Source organism: Sminthopsis crassicaudata, chromosome X (genome assembly GCF_048593235.1).
Source record: "Sminthopsis crassicaudata isolate SCR6 chromosome X, ASM4859323v1, whole genome shotgun sequence".
NCBI classification, from domain to species: Eukaryota; Metazoa; Chordata; class Mammalia; order Dasyuromorphia; family Dasyuridae; genus Sminthopsis; species Sminthopsis crassicaudata.
Genome location: NC_133623.1, coordinates 33,258,336 through 33,271,656, shown reverse-complemented (window position 1 = coordinate 33,271,656; position 13,321 = coordinate 33,258,336). Strand labels below are relative to the sequence as shown.

The following is a 13,321-nucleotide window of genomic DNA, read 5'->3' as shown; positions in this document are numbered from 1 at the left end:
TTTTTTAAAATTAATTTTATAATTATAGTTTTTTGACAGTACATATGCATGGGTAATTTTTTTTAACAGCATTATCCCTTGTACTCACTTCTTTTCTGAATTTTCCCCTCCCTCCCCTAGATGACAGACAATCCCATATATGTTAAATGTGTGTTACAGTATATCCTAGATACAATATATGTGTGTAAAACCGAATTTCTTGTTGCACGGTAAGAATTGGCTTCTGAAGGTATAAGTAACCTGGGTAGAAAGACAATAGTGCAAACAGTTTACACTCAATTCCCAGTGTAAAACAATAATATTCTTTCTTAACCCCATAGGACAATTTATTTAGCCATTCCCCAATCGATGGGAATCCGGTCAATTGCTGATTCTTTGCGCTGCCCCTCGTCATTTCTTCCAGCACAACAGTATTCCATGGCATTCATATGCCATAACTTGTCCAGCCATTTCCCCTCAGTGTCCTCACAAAAAGAGCTGCTGTTAATATTTTTGTACCTACTTTTTCTTTGATCTTTTTTGGGGTATTGACTTAGTAGCATGTCCTTTTCCTTGATCTTTTTGGGGGTATTGACCTAGTAGCATGCCACTGGGCCACAGAGTATGCACAATTTCCTAGGTTTTTTGTTTTTTTGTTTTGTTTTGTTTTGCTTTGTTTTGTTTTTAAGAAGCATAGTTCCTAATTGCTTTCCAGAATGATTGGACTAGTTGACATCTCCAGCAGCAGGGCCTCAATGGGGCTGTTTTCCCACAGCCTCTCCAGCATTTAGAGTCTGGTACATTTTAAAGAGATTAAATTCCTTCCTGACCAGCAGGTAAAGATGGCTTTCTTCACAGCCTATAGAGCTGTAATCTTAGAGAAGAATAGCCTTGTGTGAAAGGGGGGACACAAGGGAGAGTATGGACTAATTTAGGCTAAAGAAAGGAGTGAAAGCCTCATGTTTCTCCCACGGTTCAATCTGGCTTCCACAATAATTGTACCTCAGGGTCTGAAGTCAGAGGGAAAAGGAACAAGAGTGGCCACCCACAGTCTTTGGGCTGAAAGAGCTTGACTAGGGATGAGAAAGGGAAGCTTGCTTCAACATTGGGGGAAAATAATTAGGCGAGCACTGCTCTCCTTCAGTCATCTCTCCCAAGCTCAGCCTTAGCCCAGAATTGTGGGATCATCTAAGTAAGTTGAAGGGAGACATTTACTTGAAAAGCGGGGAGGGGGCATCCTCACTTCTAAGAAAATTAAATTAAGAAATAAATTAACAAGGCCATAAAAATAGAAGAGAAAAACCCCGGTTCATCATCTGCCCTCACATTCTGAAATGCAGGTACACAAACATGGAGACCAAAGGATGATTAAGGAGGATAGATTCTCATTAAAGGGAGGGGGGGAATGCTGTCAGTTGACAAACATTTTGCTAGCTCAAATTTACAAATCGAGGTGCTTCCTTATGACCGTCCCTTCTGGTCCCCTCTTTCAAAGAGCTATGATTTAACGAAGAATGGGGTGTTCCTGGTTCCGGTCTTAGGGTTTTGGACTTTGAAAGCCCCATAAATGTTAGGAGCCCCACTTTCTCCCCAGCATGATGCTGGAATGAGACAAAGTGATCTTTAGGCTTCCCACCAGATCCAGCATTCTCTTTATCTATAAACCCTCAGACCATTAATAAGTGCTTGACGACTTGACTTATTGGGAAAGAAATGTGGAAAGAGCTGGATTTGGGAAAAGAAGGCTTGGTTTGAATCCTGACTTTGGTACTTACTTCCCATGTGGGTCTGGGCAAGTCACTACCTCTCAGAGCTTGTTTCCTCATCTCACTTTTCTCGTGCTTGTTCACTTATTTAGTTGTATCTGACTCTTCATGACCCCGTGGACTTGAATGAACTTGAATGGACTTAGAATCTCAACAGTTTTCAAAATTCATTTTTGTAAGACTTTGTATTCTAAAATTTTCTCTGATATTTTCTATCTTTGTGACCCATAGTGCATAAATCACTCACCCTTTCTGGATGTCAGTTTCTTTTTCTGTAAAATGAGGGATTTGTTTGTGAACTATAGGTTCTCTTGTAGCTCAGGACCCTGGGAACTGCTGTGGAATGCCTCTAGAACCTTGTAGATGTACAACTTGGAACAGTCTGATCACAGAAAATAATCAATAATTTTTATGGGGAGTTGGGCCAGTAGGATTCCCCTGAGCAGTATGGGCTATGTTGGAAGGTATTCCCTGTATTTGAGTAACAGTGTAGTTGAGAAGGAAAACCATTTGTGCAACTTTGGGGGGGGGGACTTCTCAGAGTGGAAGCTTGTTCCATTAGGTAGGCTGCTGGTTCCTCCACAGGCATGAGGGATGCCTCTCGGCAGATAGCCAGTGGAGCAGAGGTGAGAGCATTTTCAGACGTGGCCAATGCGTTGATTGGTTTTGTTAAAAGAGAGGGTGCACTGGGGATAGGGATTGATGGAGAAACCAAAAGGGGGAAAAAGTGTCAAATGGAGAAGTTCAGGACGTAAACATGGAAATTGATTTCGTACATGATTCTCTTTCGTTCTCTGTATACTCCAACGTTTGTGATTATTGATGACTAAAAACAAATGTGAGTGCCAAAGTGTGAATCTGGTCTGGGTTCTCAGAGGAATTGGTGACTTTAAAACTACAACTAAAATTGCAGGGATTCACTGATTTGTGCACAGCACACTTGCATATTTAGAAATATCCATTTTATTTCAGGTGTAATAGGTTCAGAATTGTTTCCTTCAAAGGAATTAATTTGAAGCGATGTGTGGAAAACCATCAGAGCTCATAATGAAATCTTTGTAAAATCCAAAGTCTCAGCTACTTGGTAGCTAACTACCTTGGGCTGTAGCTGATGTGTAAAACAACGCCAAATGACCTTTATTTTATTAATAACTGGTGAACATTGTATAGTTCTCTTTCCATTGTTCTTCCCTCCCTTTATTCTGTTTTTTCCCCTTTGCCCTCTCTACCCATCCTGCTCTTACTCCCTTCCTTCCCTTCTTTTTTCTCCACTTCCTTATGTTCCACTCTCATTCTATATTTCACTTCCTGCTTTTCTCCCTCCCTTCCTTCTAATACCATTGTGGCAAACTCAGTTTTAATTTCAGTGTCTTATTGCAATGCTCAAAAAAACTATCAGGTAAAAAGATCCATTGAGATTTGGAGTCAGTCATTGAGTATTTATTAAATGCCTACTATGTACCAAGGACTGTTACCTTGCCCCCCTCCAAGAGCTCTCATCTCATGAGTGTACCTTGAATTATTAGGGGTAATGTATCGCATATTGCCAAGCAATGTAGACAAGGCAGAAAGTAATTGAAAGACTTTAGGGTCAGGAGAGAGCTGAAGTTGATTACTGCCTCTACCACTCTTTTGCTGGGAAGGGGGCTCAATTTCCTCATCTGTAAATTGGGAAAGGGTATCTGTAGTCCCTTAATTAAGCAGGGCCAAGTGAAGGGTATGAAGGACACTAGAGAAAGGTCTGTTCCCTTTATTTTCCTAACACAAAAAAAAAAATGAGGAAGGACATACAAAATTGATCAAACACCAAATAATGCCCATAAGCAAGCAATTAGCATAGTCCGCGTTTAAGTTCATCTTCTGGGCATCCCTATGCCCATATGGCTGTCTCTTGTCCTCAGTGACATAAACCCCAAAAGAGCACAGAGCACATCTCTCGGTTTTTTTGCAAGCCAAGAAAATGGGAAGCATGGATTGTAAGCACCTAGCATGTCATCCGTGTCACATCACTGAGAAAGGTGGCCCTTTTCTCTTTCAGCACAACGCTGCCGCCTGTCCCGGAGCCCACGGCCATCACCTCCAGTGGGGGGTCTGGGAGCTCCAGCGAATCGGACAGCAGTTCGGAGTCTGATTCTGACAGTGAGAGCTCCTCGAGTGACAGCGAGGGCAACGAGGAGTCCCGAAGCAATACTCCTCAGGTAAGGGACGCCCTGGTGAACGGGCCAGGCCGGTGCCACCTTGGGCCTTCTCCGTTCCTTTTTTCTTCCACTGAAGTCACTCAGGAAGGAGGAGAGAGAAGAACAGAGAAGGATAGGTGGGCAGAGGACAAAGGAGATGGAGAAGGAAGGAAGGTAGAAAGAGCAGGAATGGCAAAGAGAGGGAAGGGCAGAAAGGGCCAAGGGCATAGAAATATGGACTGAGAGTGGAAGGTACAGAAGGAAGGAGAGAGAAGGTGAAGAAGGGAAGGAAAGAGGGAGAAAAGTAGAGAAAGTAAAATATGGGGACAACAGACAAGGAAGGAGGAAAGAGAAGTGTGGAGAGAGGGAAAAACAGAAGGAGAGCAAAGAACAGAGGTGAAAGTGGCAGGGAGTGAAAAGAAGTATGGAGACAAGGTGGAACTTAAGGAGAGAAGAGAAATGTGGGGTGAGAGTAGAACGGAGGGAAGCAAGGAAGGAGGCAAGAGCAGAGAGGGCAACGTGGAGAGCACAGAAGGAAGTGGGGGGGAAGAATGGAGTAAGAACAGGATGAACATAGAGGGCAAAAGTAATAGAAGTATGGACAGAAGGTGGAATTTAGGGAAAGAATAGAAAAGTGTGGAGAGAGGAAGGAAGAGCAGGAAGAAGAGAAGGAAAGGAAGAGAAGTATATATATAGAGAGAAGAATATAGGGATATAAGAAGAGGAGGAAGGCAAAAGGGAGAGATTTATGGAGATAGGGAAGAAGATCGTGATAACAGAAGAAAGAAGGAAGGAAGGAGGGGAGAGAAGATGGAACTTAGGAATAGAAGAGAAATTTGGGGTGAGAGTAGCACACAGGAAAGCAGAGAAGGAAGGAGCAAAGGGCAGAACAGGCAAAAGGGTGAGGAATATAGAGAGAAATATAGAGAGAGGGAAAAAGGGAAGTCGAGGGAGCAAAGGATAGAGAATGAAGGAAAGAGGGAGGAACATAGGGAGTGAGGAAAGAGAAAAGAAGAAGAGCAGGAATTGTAGAGAGGGCAGAACTTAGGGACAGCAGAAAGAAGAAACAAAGAGCAGAGGGCCAACAAGTATGGAAAGAAGGAGAAAGGTGAGGAGGAGGAAAGTAGGGACAGGAGAAGCAGAAGGAAGAGCAGAGAAATGGGGAAGAAGATAGTGATAACAGAGAAGGAAAGAGGGAAGAGGAGTATGGAGAGAAGGTAGAACATAGAAACAGAAGGGAAAGGAGATGAGAGAAGGGAAATAGGAGAGATGTATGAAGAGAGGGAGGAACATAGGGACCGAAGGGAAGAAGAGAAGGCTACAGGGAGAGAAGTGCAGAGAGGACGAAAGTATGGAAAGAGGGAGAAACATAGGGATAAGACAGAAGATGGAGGAAGGGAAGATCAGGAAGGCCAAAGTAGATAGAAGTATGGAAAGATAGAGCAACTTGGGAAGAAGATAGTGATAACAGGGAAGGAAAGGAGTGAGGATGGAGTAAGAAGTAGGCATAGAAGAGAAGGGAGTGAGGAGAGAAGCTGGAGAAAGGGAGGAACATAGGGACAACAGAGAAGGAAGGAGCAAAGGGCAAAAGGGTGAGGAATATAGAGGGAAATATAGAGAGAGGGAAAAAGGGAAGTCCAGGGAGCAAAGGATAGAGAATGAAGGAAAGAGGGAGGAACACAAAGAAGCAGAGAAGAAGTAAGGGAAGAACATAGGAATAGAAGAGAAATGTGGGGTGAGTGTAGCATGTAGGGAAGCAGAGAAATAAGGGGGGGAAAGAAGGAAAGTAAAGGTAAGAGAAGGGGGGACATAGGGACAACAGAAAAGGAAGGACAGGAGTGGGGGCAAAAGTATGAAGAGGAGGAGGAAGGTAGAGACAGAAGAGGAAGAAGGAGGAAGTCAGGGCAGAGAAGTAAGGGAAGAACATAGGGACAAGACAGAAGAAGAAGAAAGAGAGGAAGGAATGAGGGGAGAGAAGTAGGGAAAAAGGGTGAGGAGTGTGGAGACAGGAAGGAAGGTAGTAAAAGCAGATGGTGTAAAGGGAAAGACGTATAGAGAGAGGGAAGAACATAGGACAAAAGAGAAGTGTGGAGAGAGGAAAGGAAGTGAAATATGGAGAGAACGTGGGAGTTAGGAAGGAAGAGCAGGGGGCAAAAAGAAGAGAAGGTGAGACATAGGAAAGAAGGGGAGTAATGAAGGAAGGAAGGGAAATCTGAGGTGAGAGTGAAATGTAGGGAAGGAGAGAAGGAAGAACATAAGGACAGAAGGGAAAGGAAGGAGGCATATAGGGCGAGAGTGAAATGTAGGGAAACAGAGAAGGAAGGCAAAGAGGAGAAAAGTAGGAAGAAATGTAAGGGGAGGGAGAAACAGGGACGACAGAGAAGGAAGGACAGGAGCAGGGAGCAAAGGACAGAGAAGTATGGAGAGGAGGTGGACTGGAGGGACAGAAGAGCTGGAAGAAGTAAGGGAAGAACATAGGACAAGAGAGAAAGAGGATAAAGGGAGCAAGGAAGGAGGGAAGAGGAGGAAAGAGAGCAGAGAGGGCAAAGTAGAAGTATAAAGAGAAGATGGAACTTAAGGACAGAAAAGAAGGAAAGGAAGAGAAAGATGGGGCAAGAGTGAAAGAGAGGAAGGAGGAGAGTAAATAGGGAAGGAGAAGCAGAGAGAAATGTAAAGAGAAGGAAGGACAGGAGCAGGGGGCAAAGGGCTGAGAAGTATGAATAAGAGGAGGGAGGAAATGAGAGATAGGACTAAGGTGAGAGAAATATAGAGTGAGAGTAGAACACAGAGAAGCAGAGAAGTATGGAGAGGAGGTGGAATGGAGGGACAGAAGAGGAAGGAAGACAGGGAAGATAAGTATGGGGAGAGGGAGGAACATAGGGACAACAGAAGGAAAAGAAGAGAAATGTGGGGTGAGAGTAGCACGTAGGGAAGGAGAGGAAGGAGGGAAGAAATGGCTGGATGGAGAAAAGTGAAGGAAAGGAAGAGAAATATGGGGTGAAAGAACGCAGGGAAACAAGGAGTAAGGAAGGAGGTAAGAGCAGAGAGAGCAAACTAGAAAGAAGTATGAAAAGTCGGAAGGTAGGGACAGAAATGGAGAAATGGAGGAGAGGAGCAAAGAGCAGGGGCAAAGGGGAGTAAGGAAGGCCAGAGAAGGCAAAGTAGAAAGAAGCATGAAGAGAATATGAGGTGAGAGTGAAACATAGGGAAGCAGACAAGGAAGGGAGTGAGGAGGGAACCTAGAGAAAGGGAGGAACATAGGGACAGCAGAGAAGGAAGGAGAGGAAGAGAAGAAAGGAAAGAGAAATATGGAGTGAGAGTGGAAGGTACAGAAAAGAAGGCTGCAGGGAGAGAAGTGCAGAGAGGACAAAAGTATGGAAAGAGAGAGAAATCTAGGGATAAGAAAGAAGAAGGAAGGGAGACAGGGAGAAAATAGCAGAGAGGGCAGAAGGTAAGGACAGAAGTGAAAGAAAGAGAAGAAGGGAAGTCCTGGGAGCAAGGAAGGAGGGGTGAGAGTGTAGAGGGGAAGAAGTTGGGAACGGCAGGAATGATAGAGAGGGCAAAGGGGACAAGAAAGAGGGAAGAGAAGTTGGAACATAGAGACAAATGAGTAGGAAGGGAGTGAGAAAGGAAGGTTGGAAGAGCAGAGCGGGCCGAGGGGAGAGAAATATGAACTGAGAGTGGAAGGGACAGAAGCAGAGAAGGAAGGAGAAAGAAGGCAGAGGGGAAGAGAAGTATGGGAAAATGGAGGAACTTAGAAAGAAGATAGTGATAACAGAGAAGGAAAGGAGGGAGGGAAGAGGTAGGAAGGAAGGCAAGGAGCGGGAAGACAATAGAGGGCAAAGGAGAAAGAAGTATGAAGAGAAGGAAAGGAAGTGAAATGTGAGGTGAGAGTGAAACACAGGGAAGCAGACAAGGAAGGGAGTGAGGAGGGAAGCTGGACAATGGGAGGAGCAGGGACAACAGAGAAGGAAGAGCAGGAAGCAAAGGGCAGAGAAGTAGGAAGAGGAGGAAAGTAGGGACAGAAGAGGAGAAAAGGATGGGTAAGAAAGGAGCAGAGAGCTAAAGGCAGAGAGGGCAAAGGGAGAGAGAAGGGGAAAAGGAAAGGGAAAATAATAGAGTGCAAAGGTGATAGAGGAAGAGAGGGCTGGCAGGAGCGAAGTATGAAGACAAGGTAGAAATTAAGGAGACAAGAGAAAGCAAGGAAGGGAAGAATAGGGAGTGAAAGACAGAGAGGGCAAAATAGAAAGAAGTTTGAAGAGGAGGAAGGTAGGGACAGAAACAGAGTAAAGAAAAGAGAGGGCAAAAGAGATGTGTGAACAAAAGGTGGAACATAGGGATGGCAGAAAAGGGAAGAGCAGGATGAAAAGAGTGGGTAAAGGAGGAAGTTAGGAAGAGCAGAGAGCAAAGGGCAGAGAAGTGAGAGAAGGTGGAACTTAAGGACAGAAGAGAAAGAAAGGAAACACAATACGAAGTGAGAGTGAAATGTAGGTAAGTAGAGAAGAAGAAGGGAAGTAAGTAGGAAAAGAAGGAGCAGAGAAAGGGAAGAGAAGGTGGAATGTAGGGACAAGAGCTGGAAGGAGAAGGAAAGGAAGTGAATTAGGGAGGAAGAGTGAAATGAGGGAAGCAGAGAAGACAAGTATGGAGAGGAGGAGAAAGGGAGTAAGGAAGAGGAAAGGGTTGAGGAAAAGGTGGAACATAGGAGCAGAAGAAAAAGTGGAGAAAAGTATGGAGAGAGGGAGTAAAGGCGGGACAGAAGGGGAGAAAGTGAAGGGGAAGGAAGGAGGGAAAAACAGGGAGCAAAGGGGAGAGAGCGTGGAAGTTAGAAAAGAAGAGCAGGCGGAATATATAGGGAAAGGAAGAGAAATAGGGGGTGAGAATGGAACATTGGGAAGCAGAAAAGTATGGAGAGCAAAGAAGGAAGAGGGGGAAGGAAAAGAGGGGAGAAGGAGGAAGGTAAAGGTAAGAGAGGGGGAACATAGGGACAACAGAGAAGGAAGGACAGGAAGAGCCGGGAGCAAAGGGCAGAGAAGTAAGGGAGGAACATAGGGACAAGACAGAAGGAGGAGAAAGGGAGCAAGCAAGGAAGAGCAAAGTAGGAATAGCAGGAAGGGCAAAATAGATAGAAGTATGGAGAGAAGGTATAACATAGGGACAGAGGGAAGGTAGGAAAAGCAGGAAGAAATGTAAGAAGAAGAAGAAACAGGGACAACAGAGGAGGGACAGGAGCAGGGGGTAAAGGGCAGAGAAGTATGGAGAGGAGGTGGAATGGAGGGACAGAAGCGCTGGAAGGAGAAGTAAGGGAAGAACATAGGGACAAGAGAGAGGATAAAGGGAGCAAGGAAGGAGGAAGAGGAGGAAGGAAAGAGCAGAGAGGGCAATGGGGAGAGTAGAAGAAGGGAAAGCAAAGAATATAGGGACAACAGAAGGAAGAAACAAAGAGCAGAGGGCCAAGTAGTATGGAAAGAGGGAGAAAGGTAAGGAGAGGAGGAGGAAAGTAGGGACAGAAGAGCTGGAAGGAGAAGGAAAGGGAGTGAAATAGGGAGAGAACGTGGAAGTTAGGAAGGAAGAACAGGATGAAGAGGAGGTGGATTACATAGGGAAAGAAGGGAAAAAGGAAGAGGTGTCGAGAGGGGAAAGGGGAAAGAACGGAAGAAGAGAAGGGAAGGAAGAGAAATATGGGGTGAGAGTAAAATGTAGGGAAGCAGAGAAGGAAGGAGATTGAAAGAGAGGAAGGAGGGGAGTAAATAGGGAAGGAGTAACAGAGAAATGTAAGGAGAGGGAAGAACATACAGACAACAGAGAAGGAAAGAGCAAAAACCAAGGGGCAAAAGACCAAGAGGTCGAAGGGAGTAAGGAAGGAAGGAAGGGAAGAGAGGGTTAGAGTGAAGAAAGTAGGTAGGAAGAGAAGAGTGAAAAGAGGAAGGAACTCAGGGCGAGCAAAGAACATAGGGACAACAGAGAAGGAAGGACAGGAGCAGGGGGCAAAGGGCTGTGAGAAGTATGAAGAAAAAGAGGGAGGAAATGACTGATAGGTCTAAGGGGAGAGAAATATAGAGTGCGAGTGGAACAAAGAGAAGCAGAGAAGAAGGAAGACAAGGAAGGGAGTAAGAACAGGATGGTCAGAGAGGGCAAAGTAGATAGAACTATGAAGAGAAGGTAAGGAAGAGAAATATAGGGTGAGAGTGGAACATAGGGAAGCAGAGAGATATGGGACAAGAGTGAAATGTAAGGAAGTGGAGTAGAGAGAAGAAAGAGAGCAAGAAAGGAAGGTCGGAAGAGCAGAGCGGGCCAAGGGGATAGAAATATGAACTGAGAATGGAAGGGACAGAAGGAAAGGGAAGAGCAAAGGGCAGAGAAGTATGGAGAGGAGGTAGAATGGAGGGACGGAAGAGAGGGCAGAACTTAGGGACAGAAGGGAAAAAAATGTAACCATATACACCTCTATGTCTCCACTTTTCCATCCATCTATCTCTTTATCACATGTCTCTCTATCTCTACAACTCTATGTTTCCTCTTTTCCATCCATCTCTCTCCTTATTAGGTGTTTGTCATCTTTCAAGCCTGGCTGGACTTCTCTTTCTCTATATTTCTACCTTTTTTATCTACTGTTCATTTGTCTTTTTATCTCTCCGTCTCTTTAGCTATGTACACCACTGTCTCTTCTTCTCCATCCATCTCTCTCTTTATCATGTGTCTGTCAACTCTCAAGTGTGGCTGGACTTCTCTTTCTCTATATTTCTTTCATTCGGTGCCGTCTATTCATTTGTTTCTATATCCTGTCCCTTTACCTATCTACACCTCTATATCTCCTCTTTTCCATCCACCTCTCTATCACGTCTCTGTCATCTTTCAAGTCTGACTGGACTTCTCTATCTCTTTATTTCTACTTTTCAGTTTCATCTGTTTGTTTATTTCTCTATCCAGTCCTTTTATCTCTCTATCTCTTTCGGTATATACACCTCTCTGTCTCTTCTTTTCCATCCATTTCTCTCTCTATCACTTCTCTGTCATCTTTCAAGTCTGGCTGGAATTGTCTTTCTCTATATTTCTATCATTCGGTATCATCTATTGATTTCTATCTCTATCATGTCTATTTATCTCTCTGTCTCTTTAGCGATCTCCACCTATATGTCTCTTCTTCATCATTTGTCTGTCAACTCTCACGTCTGGCTGGATTTCTCTTTCTCTATATTTCTATCTTTTTGTGTCATCTGTTCCTTTGTCTCTCTATCCCATCCTTTTATCTCTTTATCTCTAGCTGTTTCCACCTATATTTCTTCCTCTTGTATACACATCTCTCTCTTTATCACTTCTCTGTCATCTTTCAAGTCTGGCTACACTTCTCTTTTTCTCTATTTCTTTCATTTGGTATCATCTATACATTTGTCTCTCTATCCTGTCTTTTTATCTCTGTCTCTTTAGCGATCTCCACCTATATATGTCTCTTCTTCTCCATCCAGCTCTCTCTTTATCATTTGTCTGTCACTCTCACGTCTGGCTGGATTTCTCTTTCTCTATATTTCTATCTTTTTGTGTCATCTGTTCCTTTGTCTCTCTATCCCATCCTTTTATCTCTTTATCTCTAGCTGTTTCCACCTATATTTCTCCTCTTTGTATACACATCTCTCTCTTTATCACTTCTCTGTCATCTTTCAAGTCTGGCTACACTTCTCTTTCCCCTACTTCTTTCATTCTGTACCATCTATACATTTGTCTCTCAATCCTGCCTTTCTATTCTCTCTGTCTCTTTAGCTATCTCCCACCTATATGTGTATTCTTGTCCCACTGATCTTTTTTTGAATCCTGTCTCTATCATCTATGAAGTCTCCCTGTATTCTCTATCTCTATATTTCTGTATTTGTGTTTCATCTATTGATTTCTATCTCTCTCTTGTCTTTTTATCTCTCAGTCTCTTTAGTTATCTCTTCCTCTCTGTCTCCTCTTGTCTTCCATCTCTCTCTTCATCCTGTCTCTGTCAAGTCTGGCTGTATGTCTCTTTCTCTATAGTTCTACTTTTCTGTTTCATCTATTCATTTATCTCTCTATCCTGTCCCTTTATCTCTGTCTCTTTACTTATCTACACCTCTATGTCTAGTCCATCTCTATCTCTTTTCTATCTCTATCTCTTTTCTCTATCATCTATCTTACTCTTTCTCTATCTAGGGGGAGGGAGTTGGGAGGACTTAGAGGGGGAGGACTTGGGAGTGGGAGGGACGGGGGGAGGGACTTGGGAGTGGGAGGGAGGAGTGGGAGGGACTTGGGAGTGGGAGGAGGAGTGGGAGGGAGGGAGGGAGGGGAGGGAGAGGGAGGAGAGGAGGGAGGGGAAGGAGGAGGGGGAGGAGTGGGAGGGAGGGTGGAGGAGGGAGGGGAGGAGTGGGAGGAGGGGAGGAGAGGGAGGGGAGGGAGGAGTGGGAGGGGAGGGAGGAGTGGGAGTGGAGGAGGGGGAGGGAGGAGTGGGAGGGAGGAGTGGAGGGAAGGGAGGGAGGGGAGGAGTGGGAGGGAGGGGAGGAGGAGAGGAGGGGAGGGAGGAGTGGGAGGAGGAGGGGGAGGAGTGGGGAGGGGGGAGGAGGGGAGGAGTGGGAGGGAGGGGGAGGAGTGGGAGGGGAGGGAGGAGTGGGAGGGAGGGAGGGGAGGAGAGGGAGGGGAGGGGAGGGAGGAGTGGGAGGGGAGGGAGGAGATAAAGGCAGAAGAACAAGATATAAAACTTTATAAATGATATTATACTTAGATGATCTCTCCTCCCCCTCCCACTCCTCCCTCCCCCTCCTCCCCCTCCCTCCCACACTCCTCCCTCCCCTCCCACTCCTCCCTCCCCTCCCTCTCCTCCCCTCCCTCCCACTCCTCCCCTCCCTCCCCTCCCACTCCTCCCCCTCCTCCCTCCCCTCCCTCTCCTCCCCTCCCCTCCCCTCCCTCCCCTCCCCTCCCACTCCTCCCTCCCACTCCCAAGTCCCTCCCACTCCTCCCTCCCACTCCCAAGTCCCTCCCCCGTCCCTCCCACTCCCAAGTCCCTCCCCCTCTAAGTCCCTCCCAACTCCCTCCCCCTAGATAGAGAAAGAGTAAGATAGATGATAGAGAAAAGAGATAGAGATAGAAAAGAGATAGAGATGGACTAGACATAGAGGTGTAGATAAGTAAAGAGACAGAGATAAAGGGACAGGATAGAGAGATAAATGAATAGATGAAACAGAAAAGTAGAACTATAGAGAAAGAGACATACAGCCAGACTTGACAGAGACAGGATGAAGAGAGAGATGGAAGACAAGAGGAGACAGAGAGGAAGAGATAACTAAAGAGACTGAGAGATAAAAAGACAAGAGAGAGATAGAAATCAATAGATGAAACACAAATACAGAAATATAGAGATAGAGAATACAGGGAGACTTCATAGATGATAGA

At 45.2% G+C, this 13,321-nt stretch overlaps 1 protein-coding gene across 6 annotated transcripts in view; it reads left to right on the top strand.

The window, feature by feature from the left end:
* AFF2 (ALF transcription elongation factor 2) overlaps positions 1 to 13,321 on the top strand; it is a 524,775-nt gene that overhangs the window by 466,732 nt on the left and 44,722 nt on the right. For all 6 annotated transcript variants that reach the window (XM_074278090.1, XM_074278092.1, XM_074278094.1 and 3 more), the window contains one exon: positions 3,784 to 3,943. In XM_074278090.1, coding sequence (XP_074134191.1) covers positions 3,784 to 3,943 — 160 coding nt within the window. The remainder of the gene's footprint in view (positions 1 to 3,783; positions 3,944 to 13,321) is intronic.